A 14,516-nucleotide genomic window follows, 5' to 3' on the forward strand; every position below is an offset into this window, starting at 1 on the left:
AGATTCAAAACATAGAGAACCCCTCTAGGCAAAACCTTAATTTACAAAAAAGATACACAGACAGAAATAGTTATTCTATTCAGAACAATTCTTTTCTCAACCATTTAAAGAAATCATAATCTAACACATACCTAGCTAGATTACTTACTAAAAGTTCTAAGACTCCATTCCTGGTCTATCCCCGACAAAGACAGACTATAGACAGACACACAGACCCTTTGTTTCTCTCCCTCCTCCCAGCTTTTGAAAGTATCTTATCTCCTCATTGGTGATTTTGGTCAGGTGCCAGCGAGGTTACCTTTAGCTTCTTAACCCTTTACAGGTGAAAGGAGTTTTCCCCTGGCCAGGAGGGATTTCAAAGGGGTTTACCCTTCCCTTTATATTTATGACAACTGTATTAAAACATTTTGTTTCCATGGGCCCAGCTCACCAAAGGCTCCAGATCAATCAGTGTGCCTGCTCTGGGCTGCTCATTGTAAACACTCTGTCAATCTTTGGATCGTCTGCAGATTTTATCTGCAGTGATTTTCCTTCCACATCATTGATGAAAATTTTGAATAGTATTAGACCTAGAAATTATATCTGCAGAATACCACGTAAAACAACCCCATTCACTGACAATAGCCCATTGACAACTGCTTTCTGAGATCTCTCAATTAGCCAGTTTTTAGTTCCTTTTACACATGCCCTACTGATATTGAAAAGTGTTCATATTTTAATCTGAATATTTTCCCCTACAAAATCAAATGTCACAGAGAAATCAAAGGTTATTGCATCTGTGCGGTTCCCTTGATCAGCCAAACATGAACTCTCATAAAATCAGCAGTATTTGAGAAGATGTGTTTTCCATAAACCATGTTGCTGACTGGCATTAATTATATTCCTATGCTATTTTTTAATTACTCCAATACCAGCTTTTCCATTGTTTCCTAACCTTCCCAAATATATTTTTTTAAAAATGTTCCCTTCATATTTTTAATTGTTTACATTTATATACAGAAGTGTCCTGTGTTTGTCTTTTTTTTTTTTCGTCTTGGTTTTGGTTCTGCTGCTCTTTGATTGCATAATCGTTCAGAATGAGATTTGTGATTGATCGTTCAGTTCGTAACTCTAAGGTTCAACGGTAGATGTGGTGCCTGTTGTGTCTCATATTAACATTAAGTCTCCATCCAGGCATTTGTCCTGTGACCATCATCCTAGACCCTAGGCACATAAAGGAAGTCAAGGGGATGCATGGTATATGGAGGATTTCTCCCCGGCTCCATGTCAGATTCTAACACAACTGAATTCACCAACCCCTCCACATTCATCCTTCTGGACACTGCACATGTCTGGATCTCGATCCCCTTCTGCACCATGTATGTCATAGCCATTTTGGGGAACTTCACCATCCTGTTCATTGTGAAGATGGAACTGAGCCTCCATGGGCCCATGTACTATTTCCTCTGCATGCTGGCTGTCACCGACCTGGTCCTGTCCACGTCTACCCTGCCCAAAATGTTGGCAATCTTCTGGTTCAATTCCAAGGAGATCAATTTCAGTGCCTGCCTCACCCAGATGTACTTCATTCACTGCTTTGTAGTGATGGAGTCTGGGATCTTTGTGGCCATGGCTTTGGATCGCTATGTGGCCGTCTGCCATCCCCTGAGGCATTCCACCATCCTGACAAACCCCGTGGTGGCCAAGATTGGCCTGGCCATAGTGCTGCGTGGCAGCTTGCTCGTACTTCCCTATCCCTTCCTGGCGAGGCAATGGCCATATTGCAGAACCAACATCATTCCCCACTCGTACTGTGAGCACATAGCCGTGGTAAAGCTGGCCTGCACTGACATCCGCATCAGTAGTTACTATGGCCTCTTCGTGGCATTTTTGATGACCTGTCTAGATGTATTTTGTATCACCATGTCCTATACCCAGATCCTCAGGGCCATCTTCAGCCTCCCCACCAAGGACACCCGGCTGAAGACTTTTGGGACCTGCAGCTCCCACCTCTGTGTCATCTTAATCTTTTACATCCCATCTCTCTTCTCCTTCCTAATGCACCAGTTTGGGCACAATTTGGCCCTGCATTTCCACATTATCATTGCCAATCTGTACCTCCTCGTGCCCCCCATGCTAAACCCCATCATCTATGGGGTGAGCACCAAACAGATTCGGGACAGGCTTCTCCAGCTCTTTACTCATAAACAGACTTAAAGATTTTTCTCCTTGTGCTTTGACTCTCAGACTGAGCTCCACTGACTGGTGACATGGTGCCAGACTCTCTTCCCTGCATCACTGACTGGACAGTCAAAGAGACATTAAATCCTTTCCTGAGCTTACTGTGCTCTGTCAGCATGACAAACTGAGGAATTTGTCTATGTGCAACTCATAGGGTTTCTACCTTATAACTGCTGGTAAGTGGAATATTGAGACCCCGCCTCCTAACCTGCCTCTTCCACCAAGGTCTCCCCCTGCCCCACCTCCTCCCTCAGTGCCCCTTCATCTGAGCCACCTAGTCCATCAGTAGCCTAGGGATCCACTCCTCTCCTCCCCTATCACTCTGGATCATCTCCACCTCCCTCCCCACCCAGGCTTGGCTCCCTCTGCTCCGGGTCTGAGACAGGCACTCCTGCAGCCAGACAAGGAGCCTTTCTGCAGTTAGGAGACAGCCCAGGATGATCGGGTGGCATGAGTTAATGACCCAAGGCCTCCCTCACAGTGCAGTAACTGGACCCTACCAGATCCCCTTTTTGACCAGACTTTCTGGTTCAAAACTGGGTACATGGCAACCCTAAATGACACCCAGACACAGAAGCCAAAAACCTGACTGTCTGCGTTAAACCCAGATGGGTGGAAACTATGTTAACTCATGTTTGATTGAATGAACCCTCTGTATCCTTGTGTCTTTGGGCTTTTCCCATACTCTTCACTCAAACAACTTGTGGAAAGGGGCAGGAGGCTGGGGCGGAGGCATCTGTCTGTAAATAGGTTGGTCATTTAAGACTCTCAGCACCTAACCAGATCTCGCCAGGACCGAAGAAGGGAGGAACTGCATTCTAGACAAAAGCCAGTTTTCTCCAGCATCTCTGCAGAGGGGAGGGCATGGAAGGAATGGAACCTCCCCAGAAAAGGGGACAGAGAGAGGAGGGGTTGGTCCAGCCCTTTAAAAACACAAAGACTGGGTGAGCCAGAAGAAGCTGGGGCAGGAGAGAGGCACAAGGGCAGCAGAGGGGACTCTTGGGTTGCAGGGCTCTGGCTGCAGTACAGAGACAGGCTCCATCTGAAGGAGAAGCCAGGAGTTCCAGGAGGTGGCCGCTGGAGACCCCAGAATTGCTCTGACTAAATCCCAAAGAATGCTCCAGGGTGGTGAAGGGACAGATTCAGGGAAGGGCATGCAGATGTTCTATTCTGTTTAACTAGACCTGGGTATCTCTTGTGCTTTTTCAAGTAGAGGAATTGTTTTAGCAACCCCTTTTGGACGGCCTGGGTGTGTTTGCTTTAACGATCCTGTGCCCTGAAAGAGAGACACTGGAAACAGAGTGTGCCCAAGCAGGAGCTCTGGGAAGGGTGTGCTGAAGCAACTGGAGAGTCTGGTGAAGTTGAGCCAAAACTAGTCTCAGGGTCTTGGTGTGCAGGTCTCAGCTCCCAGACGCAGGTGTTAGAGGGGAAGCTGCACCCCGAGAGTGGGCCTAGAAGCCCAGAGCCAGAGGCAGGGCCTGAACACTGCTTCGACTCCAGTGCGGGGGACCCACACCCAGCCACCTGGTGGGTGTCCATCTGCGGGAGCTTGTGCAGGGCTGTGACAGCAAACCTGGAGCTGCTGCTCGGGTGCTAGGGGACTATGAGTGGAAGTGGAGATGGGCTGGGCGATCCCAAACTTGAGGGGAGGTGTCCACAAAATGCTCTATTCATCCACATGTGGCCCACTCTCCGCTGCCCTCGGTGTTTCCCCGCACGCTCTGATTCCCGGACTGATCCAACCCGGTTGCCCTGAAGTAAATGTTCCCTGAACCAGGCAGTGACAGTTTGGGTTCAGGAAGGTCATTTGTCTCTCCCTTGGAAACTCTCTCTCCCCATGCATTTTGGTCCATCTCTCCCCTTTCCTCTGTTACTCACCCCCCACGCCCTCCCCCCTCCTTCTCTCTGATACTTCTACTGTGCATCCTGTCTCGGGGATTCCCCTGTAACCCCATATTCCTCACTGTGCGGGAAGGAAGGATGCCTTGGCCCTTCTTTGAACAGAGTCGGGGAGTGTTAGGATACCTTAGGGTTAAGTAAAGACCTGGGAAGCTGCTTGTATGCTGATATGGCATTAGGGAATAAGACACAAGCAAGCAGCGTTTCTTTGTTTGATAAATAAGTTGTCATCTTTTTCCCTTCACTGTTGCTTGTTGAGAATTGATGAGCCTTGCAGCTGCATAAGAAATGTAGCTGTCCAATGAATACCCTTTGTGTAAAGAAGTGTTCTCTCCCCCTCCCTTCCTTTCCCAGCTACATAACAAGCTCAGGGACATGGCTCCTTCCTCCCTCCCCTGAGAACTGCTGATTAAGGGAATTTTTAGCAACAAATTATTGCAAAGAAATGTATTTTCAAGGTAAACATGCCTGTATGACATGTAATTCTGTGAACAATAGATAGGGGTGGGTATACTAATAGTGTGGGTGTTTCTATTACTAACGGATGTAGGTGGGTACATACTAACCTAAACAAAAAGACAGTGCTGTAACTAATCCAGTGCTTACTCGACAATTGGGTCGGGGGAACAAGTACCGCAATAAAGAAGCCCGTACTCAGATCTGCCTCTGGGTCAACCTGCTCCTTCTTCTAACAGAAAGTGAGGGGGAGACTTTCAGGGGGTCACGTATTGTGTGTGTGATGGGTAGTGGGGAAAACACTCTTTCATTTTCCTTTGCTCCGTACCTCGACTTGCTTTTCTCCTGTGGTACAGACGAAAATGTAGTCTTTTCCAGGACATGGATGTATGTCATATAAAAATACAAAATTAGATTTCAGAGAGCTCTTATTCTACAGATATATTGCTGTAATTTCTCTACCCCAAAGCAACACCCTGGCACCCCTATATTCACCAACGTTATGTATTTGCAACAAATCTTGCACAAAATATGTCATGTAAGGTGTCAATGGAAAAGTTATGGTTTGTATCATATTTTATGCATGTCTAATTTCTGTATCTGAACTTATGAATATTGTCTATGTACCTGTATTTCAGATGTGTTTTCTCTTGTGGTAACTCTGACAAGGTAGTTTATACCCAGTCTAGCCAGCACATTGTGAATAGACTATTCAAGTTGATGGCCCATCAAAGAACACAGGGAGCCATGAAGAAGCTTATCCACACCTGAAGGCCTTTCCTGGGGACATTCTAGCCAGAATATGGGTAATGGCTCCTGCTATGACTCATCAAAGCACGTAAGGACATGTGACCAGCTCATGTGACACTGGACTCCATCTTGTGTCTGGTACTTTTCCACTAACCATGCTGGGGGCGTTGTTTGGGATAAAGAAGTTGAAAAAGACTTAAGACTGGGGAGGTGATTGGAGAAATCCCAGCCTGGGTATGGAAGACTGGTGAAGTGCTTGTACCATGAGGGTGAGACCCTGCTTGATTCAAATCCTGTCTCATTCATAGAACTCAGATTGCGATTTTGCTTTATTTCTTAGGTAATCTACTTTGATCCGTACACTTATTACATACAATCCATTAAAATCTATATTTCTGTAGTTAATAAATCTGTTTTATATTTACATAAAACAGAGAGTTGTTTGAAGTGTAAAGGGAAATCTGTTCAGGAAAAGGGGCTAGTGCATTGTCCTCTCCAAATTGAGGGACAGATGGACTGTGTAATAAACTTACACTGGTCAGGCTTCCGACCAGGGTAAGACAATGCAGCTCTGCGGTCCTTAGCTGGGGGGAACTAGCTGGAACCTCTCTATTGTTAGCACAGGAGTGGCTGCGTGTGACCCTGCAGGTGAATGTTTGTGTGAATGGAGTACCTGGAATGGTTTGCAGCTTGTCACATTATCACAGTGTGAGAGGAGGCCCAGATTGGTAGGCCAGAGGGATCAGCGGTACCTCAGTTCCAGGTTACATCCCAGGGAAGTCCATCAGAGTGGCACAGTGAGCAGTGTGAAATGCACAGCTTGTTGTTCTGAGTGAGACTGGCATTTCATGCACTGGTGTAGAGATTTGAAGTGAGACATAAGTATGGTGGCTGGAGATCACTCAAAGAGGTTATCAATTTATTTTCCATTTGCTTATTTTGGAAAAGGGAAGTAGGGACAGAAACGGAGCAAGATGGGTGAAAACAGTGAAACAATTGTGAATTTGGAGGTATTCAGGTTGCAGGCAGTAGAAAAAGAACATAGAAGAATTTTGGAGCTAAAGGAGGCAGAGGCTGCCAGAGAGGAAGCTGAACCCAGAAGGGCTATGGAACTAAAGCGAAAAGAAACTGAGGAGAAAGAGGGAAAGCGGAAACACCTATTGGACTTGCTGGAAAATCAGAACCAGAACTTTGCCACTCCACTGAATCCCACCTCTCTAAAAATCAACAAATAGGGACAGCCGTGTCTTGCATACAATGAGGCAGGTGATGTTCCTGGTTACTTCACTAGGTTTGAGAGGCAGTGTGTGATTCATAATCTTCATGATGACCAGAAGTTGCTGATTTTGGTAAAGGTCTGGATATATTCAATAGAAGAGCAATTAAGGATGCTTTCTATTATTGCAAATTCAAAGAAATAGTTTTGAAACAATTTCAGATACCCCTGAAAAATATAGAGTGAAATTTAGGAACCCTAACGGGGGTGCTGGAATAAGTAGTGTGGGATATGTAAACAATATGAAGGATTTGATGGGAAAATGGTTAATAGGCAAAGGTGTTACAAGCTCTGAAGGAATGTTTGAACTTGTTGCTCAGGAGCATTCCTTGAACATAAGTAAAGATGATGTAAAACAGTGTTTATGGGACAAAAAGGGGAAAACTGTGGATGGGAAGGCTTCTTTAGATGATGCCTTTAAGCAAACACAGTTCCCCATATCACCTGGGGAATGAATGCCCCGTGCTGGGAGGAAGCAGGTAGCCCATCTGAATGCTGTGACCTTGAGCACGGGAGCCCCTCAGGCACCTGTCACTTCTCATACTGGGTTTGTAAAACTAGCTTCTGCACCACCAGGCATGAAGCACATCAAGGGTATTAGTATTAATGGCAGGGAACACCTTGGCGGGAAGATACAGGGGCAGAAATTTCTTTGGTTAGGCGGAGAATAGTGCAAGAGGGTGACATTACTTACAGGACAGATTTGTGAGCTTTCATGAGTAGGATGTTACACAATCTTTGTGCCTTTGGCTAAAGAGCACATAGAAACTGATAGTTTGGAAGCTGTATTATCAGTGGGAGTAATGCACCATAACCCTATTGATATGCTAATTGGCAATGATTTCTTCTGTGTAGTTCCAGGTGTTAAGGCATCAGCCTGCAGCAAGAAGGAACACTCTGCTGGGACCCCAGAGGGAAAGAGTAAAGTCCCAGGAACGGCTGAGGGAATGGGAGAAAGTCTTTTCAATTTCTCTGCAGCAGGGAGAAGCTGCATGTTTCCAGAGGTGGGGGTTGTTGAGATCAGCTCCTAACCTGCAGCTGAAGGCAGCATCTCCTCAGAGAGGGAGGCATGTGTAATGCCTGCCAGGGAGAAAAATGTCCAGGTTGCAGCTTAGTGAGGGACAAGCCCCATGCTCAAGAGCACAGGAAGATGTTTCCCGGAGGGGAGCTCAGAGAAGGGTGATGGAATTGTATAAACCACTGCGGGTATATAAGGGTTCCTTTAACAATGAAGCAGGAGGCAACACCACCTCACAAAGGGAAAGAGTGAAGTGCCTGCCAGTGAAACAACTGTCCAGGCTGTTAGCTGTGAGACCATCACAGATGAACAGAGGATAGATCCCACTCTAGAAAGCATAGTTGTATGGGTCCTAGAAGGGGGTACAGAGGAGAAAACTGGGGCAGGAATAATGGGAGTACAGGAATGTCTCCTCACTGGTCACATGGGGCAGGATGCTCAGGACAGAATGTCTGGTTCAGCATCTGTGAAGTCATGCACCCAACTAGTAGGTAAGGCTTTGAGAGGGAACTGTGTAACTGACCTCCCAGAGGGAAGCAGTCACACAACTGACTGCTCAGGGGTAGAGTGATGGGTGATGGAGGGTACCCAATGTTAGAATATAGATATCTAGGACTGCCTGTAAAGGCCTATACTTTAAGAAATTGGTTGTATTTTTATCACTTAGCTAGTTACAGGGGTATAAAACAAAGAATCAAAATCACAAGTACACCTGTATATGGACCTTCTCTCCTTGTGACAGTCTGAGGCCTTGTTCTTAGCCTAAGTCCTTTGGCTAAGCAGCAGAGGCAGCCATAAGCTGGGAAGCGACCGGTCACCTCCTCACATTCCAAACCAGTCACATTGAAATAAAGTGGTATTGGGCTGTTAGGAAGAGGAGCCTGTCCTGATAATGCCTATTGCCTCCAGAGAAAGAAAAAGATCTTAAGATGGTTAAAGAAAACTTAGTTTGATAGCATCCTGTCTGGCAAGAAATCACTTATCAATGGCCTCCCTCTGGATTCACACGTACCCATCTCTTGCTGAGGAGGTCACATGCTCAACAAACACAGCACAATGGGTTCATGATGGGATAGAGAATAGGTCTGTGATCCTTTCCACTATGCACAGACAATAAACATCCCAGGGCCCTTGCCATAGGAGATGACTGTACTCCAGAATCATGGGCCAAAATGTCCTTCTTTCATGTGCCTCCCCAGCTGATGGCCTCCAGCCCCAAGGTGGTTGCATTTCAGTGGCACAGTGGATCCTTCAGGATGAAAGGTGTTAGTAGGTGGACAAGACAAGGCCAAATTCTGAGGCCCTGGCCTGTAGTTTGCTCAGGACTCACGAAGGCAAAATTCTTCTTGGAATTAGAACCGAGTAAACAACTCAAGAGCCAGCTGTGTGTTAATGCACAGAGACTGTCACCACCTCCTTTTTCATTTCAGGATTCTGGCTGTTAATGGGGCAGGGCAGCGGGGCTGTTACCAAACTTTTATTTGCTGGAAAACATGGAGGTGCTAGGGCTCCTCACTGGAACAATTCTAAGAATATTTCAGCATGGGCAAGACATCTTCTCTCCTAGCTTCATTCGAGAAGTTGGCTGAACTGTTATGCCTGCAACTTTCAAAAACCAATTCAGCTGGAGCAAACACAGAGCGTGGGAAATTTCAGTTCAAACCGTTAAAGTTTGGCAAACTTATAAGCAACTGAAAATGAGGTCTCCTAATAGAAGGTGTCAGACAGCCTTAACTCACTGTGGTGTTACCAGAACCACCTACAATGGCCAATCCATTTGTGAATCCTTTTCATCTAAGCTCTTTGCTCCAATAATGTCTGTGGCAAGGAGTTCCACAAGCCAAATATGGATTATGTTAATTTTCTTTTCTCAGTGTTATTTGTTCAGACTTTCAATGTACTTGAATGTTCCTTTGTTCATGTTTTCTGAGACACAGGAAATATATATGCCTGATCTACTTTCTTTATCGATAGATTCATAGGGTAGAAGGCCAGAAGTGACCATTAGATCATCCAGTCTGAATTCCTGTATGACACAGGCCACTAAATTCCATGCAGTTACCCCAGTATTGAGCTCCATAACTTGTGTTTGATTAAGGCCTGGTCAACTCTAGGATTTTACATCATAGAATCATAGAGCCACAGGGTGAGAAGGGACCGCAGTGGTCATCTAGTCTAACCCCTGCTGAGATGCAGGATTTGTTGGGTCGAAACCATCCAGGACAGATGGCTCCAGCCTCCTTTGGAAAACCTCCAGCGAAGGGGCTTGCACAACCTACCTAGGTGACTGTTCCATTGTCCTCTTGCTCTTACAGTTAGGAAGTTTATCCTGAGATTTCATCTAAATTTTCTGTGCTATAGTTTGAACCCTTTGCCTCTTGTCCTGCCCTCTGTGGAAAGACAGAACAACTTTCCCCCATCTTTTTTTATGGCAGCCATTCAAGTATTTGAAGACCGCTGGCGTGTCCCCCCTTAATCTCCTGTTTTCCAAACTAAACAAACCCAGTTCCTTCAAACATAGCCAGTTCCTTTGTTTGTATGGCTTGTATTGCATTCCTTAGATCACCTACTGTGACTTGCATGTTATGCCTCCGCTAATGTAACCTAACTTTGCATTTGCCTTTTTTTAAACAGCAAAATAATCCACACCACTGAGAAAAGTAGCTATATCAACCTAACCCTGGTGTAGACAGCATGAGGTGATGGGAAGAATCCTTCCATTGACCTAGCTACCTCCCCTCAGGGAGGTCGATTATCTATGCAGATGGGAGATCCCCTGCTGTCGGTGTAAGTAGTATCTACAGAGAAGCGCTACGGCAGCCCCGCTGTAGCGTTTTAAGTATAGACAAGCCCTCAAGCAGATCTTACAGAAAAGCATCCTGTCTGGATCTGCAGATATGAGGAGGTTAAGAATCCACCCCTTCCCTTTTCAGTTTGTTCCAATGATTAATCACCATCAGTGCTAAACATTTGGCCCTTATTTCCATCTGGAATTTGTCTGGCTTCATCTTCCAGCCATTGGGACTTGCTCTGCCTTTCTCCACTAGATTACAGAGCTGGTTATTACTATTTAATAGAAATAAATGAAACTCTATAAGACTCTCACTCTCTGGAATTTTATCCAGCCTCTAATAATTTTTTGGCTCTTTTCTGCACGTTCTTCAATTCTCAACATCCTTTTTGAAATGTGGACCTCAGAATTGGACACAGTCAGTTTCACCAATGCCATGTGCAGAGGTAAAATCCTTCTCCTGCTCCAACTCACGTTTCCCCTATTTATGCAGCCAAGGATCGCATCAGCCCTTTTGGCCACAGCATTGCACTGGGAGTTCAGGAAGAGTTAGTTGTCCACAATGACCCCTAAATCCTTTTCTGAGTCCCTGCATTCCATAATACAGTGTCCTAGTCTGTGGGTCAGTCCTGCACTCCCTGTTCTGAGAGAATCACTTTGCATTTCACTGCATTAAAACATTTTGTTTCCATGTGCTCACGAAAGCTTATGCTCAAATAAATTTGTTAGTCTATAAGGTGCCACAAGTACTCCCTTTCTTTTTACTATTAAGGCACGCCAAACCAGACAGACAGAGAGGACTTCGGTCTTACCCCCCCGGTTAACCATAAGTCACACGAGCAATTCCCTTAGGCATTCCAGTTGCCCAGTATCACCACCAGCACTGCTCCTTATGGGGATGACTGGGAATCAACTACATACAGCAATGGCAAAGTTCTTGGTTCACTATTGTAGCAGTGATGGAATAAACTGCAGCTTCAAATCAAGTCTCTGGAGAACATCCACTGCTTGGATGGGTCATTCAGTCCTTTGTTCAGAGCTTCAGTGTGGAAAGATCCTCCAGAGGTAAGAAGCAGGATTAGAGACAAAATGGTGGGGTTTCCAGGGCCATTATATCCTCTGCCATGTGGAAGGACACCCCTTTGTTCATACTGTGGAAAATCACAGCCACAAGATGGAGTTTGGAGTCACATGGGCAAGTCACATGTCCATGCATGACTCAGTTCTTTAGAGGGAGAGCAGCCATTGCTCACATGCTACCTTGAACGTTCCCAGGAGGACTTCTCATGTGGATTGGAGTCTTCCAAGGTCCATTGTTATTTAAGTGTTTCTTGATTGGGCACTTAATCTGAAGAGTCCCTTTTCAATAAGATTGCCAAATGCTTCATTGGTGCGACTTAGAATCAAACTCATTAAGATACAAGTACATAGCCAATATTATTAGCTTCAAATACAAGCATGATACATGCATACAGATAGCATAATCATAACCAGCAAATCATAACCTTTTCATAGACACCTCACTTGACAACCTTTGTACAATATTCACTGGCAAAATATAACAGTGGTTGCAACAATGATCTATACGGTCACAGTTCGTGTCAATAACGTCATATAGGCATCTGAAAATTCTTTTTGTTTTGGGCACTGCTGCAAATGAGCAGATGTTTCCATGGAGCTGCTATCAATGACTCCCAGGTCTTTTCACTGAGTTATTTTCTAGTTGTGATGTTTCCCCTGGCACATGTCTTGGTATAGATTTTTTCCACTCTCAGTTTTGAGCAACTAGGTCAATGGGGATCTCCCTACGGCAGTGGTTCTCAAACTAGGGCTGCCGTTTGTTCAGGGAAAGCACCTGGCATACCGAGCCGGTTTGTTAACCTGCCGCATCCGCAGGTTCAGACAATCACTGGCCACGTTTTGCCGCTCCAGGCCAATAGGGGCTGCAGGAAGGGTGGCCAGCACATCCCTCGGGCTGTGCCGCTTCCTGCAGACCCCACTGGCCAGCAATTCCCAAAGGTGGGGGATATTCCAACACTTAGATTTACCAAACCAGCCTTTCATAGCTTCTGCCATGTAGAGGGAACTTCATTGTCCCAAACAAAGATCCCAGCACAGTGAGTGGAGATGTTCAGGCACAAGATAGAGTCCAGTGTCACAGGAGCTGGTCACATGCCCTTGTGTGTTTCAATGAGTCATAACAGGGGCCATTTCCCATATTCTAGCTAGAACATCTCCAGAAAATCCCATCAGGTGTGGATGAGCTTCTTCCATGGCCCACTGTAATCATTGACGTGCCATCAACTTGAATAGTCCATTCACAATGTGCTGGCTAGACTGGATGTAAACTACCTTATGGAAGTTACCATAGAAGCAAACACATTTGAAATACAGGTACAAAGTCAGTCATAGAATCATAGAAGATTAGGGTTGGAAGAGGCTCAGGAGTTCATTTAGTCCAACCCCCTGCTCAAAGTAGGACCAATCCCCAATTAAATCATCCCAGCCAGGGCTTTGTCAAGCCTGACCTTAAAAACTTCTAAGGAAGGAGATTCCACCACCTCCCTAGATAACACATTCCAGTGTTTCACCACCCTCCTAGTGAAAAAGTTTTTCCTAATATCCAACCTAAACCTCCCCCATTGCAACTTGAGACCATTACTCCTTGTTCTGTCATCTGCTACGAATGAGAACAGTCTAGATCCATCCTCTTTGAAACCCCCTTTCAGGTACTTGAAAGCAGCTATCAAATCCCCCCTCATTCTTCTCTTCTGCAGACTAAACAATCCCAGTTCCCTCAGCCTCTCCTCATAAGTCATGTGCTCAAGTCCCCTAATCATTTTTATTGCCCTCCGCTGGACGTTTTCCAATTTTTCCACATCCTTCTTGTAGTGTGGGGCCCAAAACTGGACACAGTACTCCAGATGAGGCCTCACCAATGTCGAATAGAGGAGAACGATCATGTCCCTCGATCTGCTGGCAATGCCCCTACTTATACATCCCAAAATGCCATTGGCCTTCTTGGCAACAACGGCACACTGTTGACTCATATCCAGCTTCTCATTCACTGTAACCCCTAGGTCCTTTTCCGCAGAACTGCTGCCGAGCCATTCGGTCCCTAGTCTGTAATGGTGCATGGGATTCTTCCGTCCTAAGTGCAGGACTCTGCACTTGTCCTTGTTGAACCTCATCAGATTACTTTTGGCCCAATCCTCTAATTTGTCTAGGTCCTTCTGTATCCTCTCCCTACCCTCCAGCATATCTACCTCTCCTCCCAGTTTAGTGTCATCTGCAAACTTGCTGAGGCTGCAATTCACGCCATCCTCCAGATCATTTATGAAGATATTGAACAAAACCAGCCCAAGGACCGACCCTTGGGGCACTCCACTGGATACCGGCTGCCAGCTGGACATGGAGCCATTGATCACTACCTGTTGAGCCCGACAATGTAGCCAACTTCCTATCCACCTTATAGTCCATTAATCCAGCCCATACTTCTTTAACTTGCTGGCAAGATGACTGTGGGAGACCGTGTCAAAAGCTTTGCTAAAGTCAAGGAACAACATGTCCACTGCTTTCCCCTCATCCACAGAACCAGTTACCAAGTTCGTAACTTCAGCTACAAAATGAGACATGAATACAGATAGGATAATCAACTTCAGCAAACCATAACTTTTCCATTGTCACCTCACATGACACACTGTGTACAAGCTTGGTTGCAATTATATAACAGTGGTGAATTTGAATGTGTCAGAGCAATATATCTGTAGAAGTACAGCTCTCTGAGAACTAATTTTGTATTTTAATGTAAGACATAGACCCATGTTCTGAAAAAGACTACATTCTGCTCTGTAGCACAGGAGGAAAGAAAGCCGAGATACAGAGCAAAGGAAAATGAAAGAGTGTTTTCCCTGCTACCCATCACATGTGCAATACCTGATCCCCTGAAAATGTCCCTCTAAGTCCTTGTTTAGTGAGAGTCACCTGCACTTTCTGTTAGTCAGACCTCACCCTCACACACATTACTGGGTCAACAGACCCTTTTCCACAGTATCTGCGGAGCTATTCTGGTCTGGTCAGTCATCATCATCATCTTCATGGCAGAT

At 45.5% G+C, this 14,516-nt stretch overlaps 1 protein-coding gene across 1 annotated transcript; it reads left to right on the top strand.

Moving 5' to 3' along the window:
* Positions 1-1,263: 1,263 nt before the first annotated feature.
* Positions 1,264-2,196, top strand: LOC311514621 (olfactory receptor 52N4-like; the record flags this gene model as incomplete). The annotated part of the gene is made up of 1 exon (XM_084617186.1): positions 1,264-2,196. One exon carries the CDS (start codon positions 1,264-1,266, stop codon positions 2,194-2,196), a length of 933 nt encoding a protein of 310 aa, XP_084473312.1.
* Positions 2,197-14,516: the final 12,320 nt, after the last annotated feature.

This window comes from Lepidochelys olivacea (assembly GCF_965140295.1).
Source record: "Lepidochelys olivacea isolate rLepOli2 genome assembly, chromosome: 1".
NCBI classification, from domain to species: Eukaryota; Metazoa; Chordata; order Testudines; family Cheloniidae; genus Lepidochelys; species Lepidochelys olivacea.